Source organism: Lathyrus oleraceus, chromosome 4 (genome assembly GCF_024323335.1).
Source record: "Lathyrus oleraceus cultivar Zhongwan6 chromosome 4, CAAS_Psat_ZW6_1.0, whole genome shotgun sequence".
Lineage (NCBI taxonomy): Eukaryota > Viridiplantae > Streptophyta > Magnoliopsida > Fabales > Fabaceae > Lathyrus > Lathyrus oleraceus.
Genome location: NC_066582.1, coordinates 56407806 through 56417331, shown reverse-complemented (window position 1 = coordinate 56417331; position 9526 = coordinate 56407806). Strand labels below are relative to the sequence as shown.

Sequence of the window (9526 nt, the reverse complement as noted above, 5' to 3'; positions counted from 1 at the left end):
TTTCATGTTTTTAAACATAAAATGTTAACACACAGATGAAAAAAATTAACTTTTGCATATATGATTCTTGTATTGCAATATTGATTTCTCCAAATTTAAAGAATCAAACATTAACAACATAACTAAAATCAAACATTAACAACACCATCCTTTAATGAATAAATAAATAGAAAAACAAAATAAATTAAAGTTTTCTTATAGATTAATTCCTCATTTTTCGAGATTGATAATGGTGTTTGGGTTGAGAGCTTTGAAATAATGATTTGGACTTTGGATGCACTAGATAAGTGGATAAACGAAGGGGAAGAAGGAGAATAATTTTGTCTTTTCAAGATAAATAATGAGTATATATATATATATATATATATATATATATATATATATATATATATATATATATATATATATATATATATATATATATATATATATATATATATATATGTTTGTCTTTTGACTATAAAAGTGAGGGCATATGTGTCTATTCGTGATAAAAACTAGGGTATATGGATCTTTTCCCTTACAAAAACGAAGGTATATCATTTTGCTTGAATTTTCTCACAAAAGAGAGGGCATATTCACCATAGCCCATATTATTATTTAATTTCTTTACAAATTTATTTTTATAAAAAAATTTAAAAAAGATCATTTTTATATTAATTAAAATAATATTTATTATGGTTCCGTTAAGCTAACTTAGTTGATAGTTGTGCAAGAATATCGAGAACATAGATGTGAGTTCAAACCCCGTCACCAGACTTATTCTTATTCTAATCACTATACTATTTATCCTATTTGATCAAAAATAAAATAATACTACTTATTATTTAAAGATGAGGATTCAACTAAACTCTTATTATTTAAATAACACTTCAAATATTTTTTCATAGTCATAAAATAAAAGTATAATATTCTATAAAACTATATCTATCAACATTAAAAGCATTATATACATAATATTAGTTAAAAAATTCAATTGAAATAAATAAATGAAATTAAATTAAAAATATAAATGATAACTAATATATTCTATCAATTAAATATTTTTCTTTAGTGTTAACCACTCATTTCAATAATTATAATTAAACTAAATCTATTCATAATATTTTTTAAAATAACTAATTGAGTGTTATTAGGTGATAGTATAAAATTAATTTACACAATCATCCTTTTTCTTTTTTAAAAGAAAAATAAAAAGATAATGCACTAATATTATAAATTATTTTACATTATCATATTTACATTTTAAAACTTTTTAATGATGAGAAAAAGAAATATGTACCGATATTTTTACAGTGTCAATCAATAATAAGACCTATGTATAGTATTTTAGAAACTAAGATCAAATATGATATAATATTTATTTTAAAATAATTATTTACTAAGAGATTAATTGAAATACACTGACAGTGTAAAAGGATTTTACACCGTCAGTTAATCATAGACGTCAGATATTAAAAGAAGTTTGACTTTTATTTTAAAAATTTGAATAAATATTTGCATCTTAAATAATATTTTAAAACTTGAATAAATAAGTTTTCTTTAAAGGAAAAAAACACTTGATTCAGTGTAGCCGTTTTAATATTTTTTTTTTTGAAAATAAACCTATTATTATTATTATTATTTTATTGTTATCTTCTTTTTACTGGTTTATTATTGAAGTATATCTAAAAAGTTTCCATTTCCAGTATCTTGTCATTCACAAAGTATATCACATTCCGACGCCTACTTCCTTCTCTTTGTTATCGCTGTCGCTTCTCTCTCATCTTCTCTATCTGCCATCATCATTCATCATTTTCTTCACTCAAACGCACACACTATTAACAATTTAACAATACAAACGGAAAGGGATATTCCAAGCAAACGCTTACTTTCCCATTCTTCCAGGGTTTCGCTTTTGCTTTTGCTTTTCTCTTCCACTTTCAGATCTGAAAATCGCATTCGTTCATCATTTCAAACCACCGATCTCGATTCTCTTCTCCATCCTTCATTTCTTCACTTCGATTCCACTTTTCGCCGATTTTGGATTCGCTACGTTGTTCATGTTCTTCTTCGGATTCCAATTCTCCCCTCATCGTGAGTATTTATTTATTCCCCTCTTTTTCATCACCATCTTTTTCTTTTCGTTATTTAATTTTTGGTAATTTATTAATTATTATTAATATCATTATTATTATTGTTAATGCGATGATTATGAGTTTTAATTTTCATTTCTAACGCGTGTGTGATTTGTGAGAAGCGTGTGTAAACAGATCTTGAAAATTGGCGCCCCAAAGACGGTCACAGCGCCACATGGGCGGCCAGATGCATCAGAGCAATGCTGCCGCGGCTGCTCTGTATGACCACGCCGGCGCTGTACCCTTGCACGGTGCAGCGGCAGGGACTGCAACCGATGCCGGCGATGCTGTTATGGCACGCTGGTTGCAATCTGCCGGCTTACAGCATCTGGCCTCTCCGTTGGCTTCAAATGCAATTGATCAACGGCTTCTCCCCAACCTTCTTATGCAGGTATTATCACTGCCGCCTCTTCCATTGATAACACCTCCTTTAGGTTCTTATTTGCAGTATTGCCATGTTTTGAAGAATTATCAATTTTTTTTCTCTCCCTGGCTTTCTGTTTTCCTTAATTCTATGCTGAAGTGAATGCCTTATACCATACCTACCAGTTATGGGATACTAGGTTTGTATGTACTCTAATGCCTTTCATGATTTGGATGAGTTTGCATAACTAGAAATTTTGCATAACCAGAAGCTTTCTTTGACTGTGGTATTATCACCGGGATCTCTTCCATTGATAACAACTCCTTTAGATTCTAATTGCAGTTGTGTCTTGTTTTGAAGAATTATCGACGTATTTCTTCCTCTGGCTTGCTGTTTTCCTTAATTTTCATGCTGAAGGCAATGCCTTATGCTTATGCTGTATCTACCAGATAAGGGATACTAGTTTTATGTGTAGTGTACTTTAATGCCTTTCATGATTTGTATGAGTTTTGCATTACTAGAAATTTTGCACCATTGACCTAAATCAATCTTGTATATTTTTAGAGGGATACAAATGTGTACTTGGTAAATAAGAAGCTTCTTTTACTGTGGTATTAGTTTTGGTTGAACATGTGAAATGTTGTTTATTTTCCATGTAATTGTTTATGATATGGTAGTTGTTTAAGTAATGACTTAGATAAACATGATATTGTCATTATCATAGGGTTATGGAGCACAGTCTGCGGAAGAAAAACAGAGGCTTTTTAAGTTGATGAGAGGTCTCAATTTTAATGGGGAATCTGGTTCAGAACCATATACACCCACTTCCCAAACTTTAGGTGGAGTGGCTGTATCAGATGGGTTTTATTCTCCTGACTTTAGGGGGGATTTTGGAGCCGGTCTTATGGATCTTCATGCTATGGATGATACAGAGCTTTTGTCTGAGGTATGATGACTTAATGTGCCGCTATTTTGACAGTCTTCTCAATTATATAAGCAACGGTTTGAACAATAGTCTTGGGTTTGAATATTCTTGACCTTTAACCTATAGTGATTCTGCTTCAAACTTTTTCATTGTGTTTGATTAATTTCATCCATCCCTTTTGTTGCTTCATTTTCCCTAACTTGCATAAAGTAGTACAGGTGTCTTCGTTTGCATTTGTTTCATTTGCCTCTGATCTATTTACTCTTTTCAGCATGTTATCTCAGAACCCTTTGAGCCATCACCCTTTATGCCTGGAGGTACCAGAGAATTCGAAGACGACTTCAACTCAGTCAGCAGCAAGCAGGAAGCAGGAGAAGCAATTGCTGATGCGTCACATTTTTTAACAGTGCATGAAAAAGACAGTAATACAAGAGAAAATAACGTTGCTAAGATAAAAGTTGTGGTACGTCAATGTTTTATGTATTCCAGTAATCTATACATACATCAATAAATTCATACTTTGGTGTTGAAGCATGTAGAAAGATATAGTTCTCCTGCGACGTCATAGTTATACTTGGTTACTGAATTATATACCACCACCTATTCTCCCTCTAATCATGAATTTTCCCAAACTAGAGTAAGAATTGCACTAAAACAATCATCATTTGGAAAATAACATGGAATGGGTGCATTATTGGTTCCTACATTTTAATGCAAATAAGCATTTTAACCTTGTTTTTCTTTGATTAACATGCACTTTTGGATTCATTAGCATTGTGGGAGGTTTTATTTATAATTACTCCAAGAAAAAATAAAATGTTTTTTTTCTTCTCTTAATGCATATTTTAGGTACGCAAACGACCTTTAAATAAAAAGGAGCTTGCTAAGAAGGAGGATGATGTTGTAACGGTTTACGACAATGCATATTTGACTGTCCATGAGCCTAAAGTGAAGGTTTGTTGATGTTGGAGTCAAGCACTATGTTTACCATTTATTTATAACGATATTAATTCAAAGGTTGAATTACCTCTGACTCAATATTGGGTTCTATTTCCAATTTTTATATTTATTTTCCTTTCGAAATCTAATTGTCTGTCCTATGATGAAAAGGTTGATTTGACAGCTTATGTCGAGAAGCACGAATTTTGTTTTGATGCTGTTATTGATGAGAATGTTACCAATGATGAAGTAAGGAAGCTCCTTATCAAAAATTGATTCCCCCCTTTCTGTAGTTGTTTATAGAATCAATTGCTTGCCTCTCTTTATCTTTGTTGCTAATTTAAGGCATGTCTGCTTTGCGATAATAGGTATATCGAGTTACAGTAGAACCTATTATTCCTACAATTTTCGAAAGGACAAAAGCTACCTGTTTTGCATATGGTCAGACAGGTGAGAAGATCAAAGCTACATGTTTTGTTTATATTATACTTGTACTAAATGATGAGCATCACCCAATTACACATTCCAAACTTTTTAGCTTTATAAAAGAACAGGAGATACTAAGCCCGGCTGGAGAAGGAAAGGATAGAGATTAAGCTCTTCTTTTTTTCCTACCTGTGTAGAGTTGTTCCTTGGTATTTTAGTGAAATATGGGAATGAGCTCAGTATATTTAACATCTCAAAGTTATGATAACATATTCATTTTATAGTGACTGGCTAGAGTTTGGAGGCTATCAGTGGCCTTGGCTTACGATAGTTATTTCACGTGATAGATGCAACCATACAAGTAATGGAAATTAAAAGTTGAATACAAATCGAACTGCTGTTGTCACAACATTAAGTTGTCCATTGATGTTCCATTGCTGCTGCTTTATTCTTTGTATTGCCAACACCTTTATTCATTACTGTGATGCTTTTGCTAATTGTGTTTGACTTTCAGGAAGTGGCAAAACATTTACAATGCAACCATTACCACTCAGAGCTGCGAATGACCTTGTTAGACAGTTGCATCGACCAGTTTACCGAAATCAGAAATTTAAATTGTGGCTTAGCTACTTTGAGATATATGGTGGAAAATTGTATGATCTTCTTGGTGACAGGAAGTAGGTATTCCTTTCCTAAAGAATACAGGGTGTGTTGTGTGTGTGTTAGTGTTAGGACTAAGGTTTTAAATCCATGAATTCGGTGTTGCAATTCTATATGTTCTTCAGGCATTTAGTTTCTTTCATTTGGCATGTATGTTGTATTTATGGTCTGGGCCTTAACTGGAAGGTTGTGTTTTTAATGTTTGCTTCTATCAGCATGAGAAATTCCTACACAAGAGTGTCTGTTACAGTCAGTCCACTTAAAATGACCCATGGACAACGCACTAATGCATTCCTCTGGATTTCCCAAGCAGTGCTAATTTCATCCTTTATCTAGTCTAGCATGATTTTTATTGTTCTTTCATTTGGCATGTATGTTTTATATTTATGATCTGGGCCTTAACTGGAAGGTTGTGTTTTTAATGTTTGCTTCTATCAGCATGAGAAATTGCTACACAAGAGTGTCTGTTACAGCCAGTCCACTTAAAATGGCCCATGGACAACGCACTAATGTATTCCTCTGGATTGCCGAAGCAGTGCTAACTTCATCCTTTATCTAGTCTAGCATGACTTCTATTGTTTTTTTTTGAGTTGGCACATCCATTTGTCCAAATTAGCATGCATTTGCAGTGCTTGCCAAGTGTATTAACCTGTATATTATATTCGTCAATAGATTGCTGAGTGGTTACACTACTTTATGAATAGGAAACTCTTAATGAGAGAGGATGGACGGCAGCAAGTTTGTATTGTAGGACTACAAGAATTTGAAGTTTCTGATGTACAGATTGTCAAAGAATTCATCGAAAAAGGGAATGCAGCAAGAAGTACAGGATCCACTGGCGCAAATGAGGAGTCCTCCAGGTCACATGCTATCTTACAACTGGTTGTAAAGAGGCACAATGAAGTAAAAGAGAGCAGGAGAAAGAATGATGAAAATGAGACAAAAAGTGGGAAGGTTGTAGGGAAGATTTCTTTCATTGATCTTGCTGGAAGTGAAAGAGGTGCTGACACTACCGACAATGACCGTCAGACAAGGTACTTTTATGCATGTTAAGATTTTTGTTGATAACCTTATTGTAGTAATTACTTTTTACTTACTAGCATAATGTCATGTTTGAATATTGTAAATTTGTTTAGAAGTGTTTAAGAGATCTCCTTTTCTTTTCGTTTTAATTTGTTTGCTCTCTGTCTTAACCAAAAATGAGATGGAACAACTTATTTTATGTTTTTTCTGTAGAGACTGTATTTTTTTTATATATTATACTATTGAGCATATCATAAAATTGATATTTTATATATTTGCATCTTAGCTTTTCAGTCTTAGTTTTTGGTTATTATTTTGAAGTCGAAACTAGATTTAAAATCTAATAAACCTAGGGATACTTCATTGAACAAATTATTTGTTGTCTAAGTTTTAGAATTATATTTTCTTATAACTGCTGCGAACTTGGTTTGATAAAGCAATGCTTCCTCGAGTTCCTTGCGTTCCTGTCCCATGGCATCTTTCTTGTTCAGATTACACACCTGATCATATAGTAAAAAGTCTCTTCACTTTTTTGCTAATTTGTGTAATAATTATAATAGGATTGAAGGAGCAGAAATCAACAAGAGTCTTTTAGCTTTGAAAGAGTGCATTCGAGCTTTGGACAATGACCAGATCCATATTCCTTTTCGCGGAAGTAAACTTACGGAAGTACTCCGTGACTCTTTCGTTGGCAATTCAAAGACTGTCATGATCTCTTGTATATCTCCAAATGCGGGATCTTGTGAACACACACTCAATACCTTGAGATATGCTGATCGGTATGTGTTCCTCTATTGTGAGTTTGACATTAGGTTCATAACCGGGAGTCCCATTCTCTGTGCACATGCATGTTTGTAGATATTAATTGTTTTCATCATAATGTGAACAGAGTCAAGAGTCTGTCCAAAAGTGGAAATTCTAGAAAGGACCAGGCCCCAAATCCAGTACCACAGTCAAATAAAGAGGTTTTATCCACATCGTCCCTTCCAGATAGTGCTTGTGCCGATGATTTTTATGATCAACGTCAACAGGTCAGAACAGTGGATACGGGCAGGAAAGTTATCGAGAAGGAACCCTCTTTATACAGCTCTGCTGCTGATGTTGACAAGCAACCATCGAGTTTTTCTTCCAGTTTTTTATTCAACGGGCGAGAGGAGAAAGGTTTGCCATCTGTCTCAATGGACAGGAACAGGCTTGAAGTGAAGAGTGTGACTAGTCAAAAGATGAACCCTTATTCCCAAAATGATGCGGATGAGAAAGTACTAAAGGTGTCTCCCCCGCGCAGAAAAGGGACCAAGGAGGAGAAACCTGAAAGATCCTTGAACTGGCCAAAAAGGGATGCCAATGGTTCTGATCATTTCATCACAAGCTCCAAGCAGCAAAGCACGGGGAGTTTTAACACAGTTACCACTGGATCCAGGCAGCCTGAAACAGAATCCTCTCCTGATGTGAATAACAGTGCTGTTCTTGAGGTTTGGCAAAATATTTAGAACTGTCATTTATACATGTTTTCAATTGATTGTTAAACTCATTTGTGGCAGCAGTTTAACTTCTTTGTAATACATCTGCAGGAGGAAGAAGCACTAATTGCTGCTCATAGGAAAGAAATTGAGGACACAATGGAGATTGTCCGTGAAGTGAGTTATTACAATTTTTTTAATTGTTTCCTATACAAATATCTGGAAACAACAAATAAAGGAAAATCAAGATAATCTTTTTCATAATTAAAAATAGGTTAAAACTTACTTTTGATTCTTTATCTTTTTTCATTTTGGTTTCTATCTTTGAAAAAATCACTTGTCCTTTTAGCTTACTCTTAAAATAGCCTTTTTGGTCTTCCGTTGTATTCTGTAAGTTATATTAATGTGTCTTGCATTGTAGTAATAAAGTTATCGACGTTGGAAAAGGTCAAAATGACATATTTGTATAACTTACACAAACGTTACTAAAATGAATCATTGTAAAGAAAAATGACCAGAATAAACATTGGTTATAAGATAAATAAGTGAGCAAAAGCATATTCTAACTTTAAAAATAGATACATAAACTATTTTCTTTAACCAAATAGATCCAAAGTTTCCACTGCATCTATTGACTATATGTATTTGTTTGCTCAGTTTCTACGTGATGGTAAAAAATTTGAACTTTCTGCTTGCAGACTATAGTTGTTTGTTGGTGCTCATCTTGTATTGGTTTTGGTTATCAGGAAATGAAACTATTAGCAGAAGTGGACCAGCCAGGAAGTCTTATTGACAACTACGTAACCCAGCTGAGTTTTGTGCTTTCTCGCAAAGAAGCTAGTCTTGTAAGTCTACAGGCTCGCCTTGCAAGGTTTCAACATCGACTAAAAGAACAGGAGATACTAAGCCGGAAAAGAGTACCCCGTTAAGTGACTTGGTTTCTCTTTTTCAATGTTGATGTTGTGTATGTAATTTTCGCTCTCTTGTGTTTGTTAGAAGTATAGTTTGAAGGCTTTTGTTCATTTTACTCAACAAATCTTTGGGATATTCAAATTAAATTTACTCAAATGTATATTCGTCCCTTGTGTGATATATGACTTGGCAAAATGGATTTTACTAGTATATAGCATTGTTAGCATCCTATTTTTTTTGTATTACCTTTTTATTGCCATATTATTAAGTAGCCTAACTTTCACTACTTTACTGCTATTCAGTATTCGAAGACATATAGGTTGGTTGGATTAAGGTATTCCACCAAAAGAAAAGGACTGTCGTCTGGTCAATGCCTATAGAATAAAAGTGGATGTGGACATCGGTTCGTAAAGCAGCCGACAATGTTAGGAAACTTAGATTAAAGTGTCCAATGTAGATCTTAAGTTACGACGCTTTCTCATTCAATGGACTAGTATTTTGGATTTGACTGTAAATTATATAGTCGATTAAAACCTTAGAAAATAATACAGTTAAATACGTGCATGCTGGGAGTGTAAACCAACCAAGGTTTAATTAAGGCACCATGCCTTTCCTCTCCCTAAACTTGCCCAGTCGCTCAAGCTTGGTGCTGGTCCTAGAGGGTTGGCTGCCTCTTTTTTATTTGGTGACTTGGTGCCTT

General features: G+C 33.7%; 1 protein-coding gene across 2 annotated transcripts; it reads left to right on the top strand.

Annotated features, from left to right (window-relative positions):
* Positions 1-1679: 1679 nt before the first annotated feature.
* Positions 1680-9036, top strand: LOC127073291 (kinesin-like protein KIN-13A). Of its 2 annotated transcripts, none has more exons than XM_051014438.1 (13): positions 1680-2076; positions 2253-2508; positions 3206-3427; positions 3678-3869; positions 4256-4360; positions 4517-4594; positions 4714-4795; positions 5286-5448; positions 6136-6465; positions 7015-7233; positions 7344-7926; positions 8026-8091; positions 8661-9036. In XM_051014438.1, the coding sequence occupies exons 2-13, from the start codon at positions 2293-2295 to the stop codon at positions 8841-8843; spliced, it is 2439 nt and encodes an 812-aa protein (XP_050870395.1). In that variant the 5' UTR covers positions 1680-2076; positions 2253-2292; the 3' UTR covers positions 8844-9036. The 2 variants fall into 2 exon arrangements, with proteins under 2 accessions (XP_050870395.1, XP_050870394.1); XM_051014437.1 differs by having other exon boundaries at positions 2240-2508.
* The last annotated feature ends 490 nt before the right edge of the window (positions 9037-9526 follow it).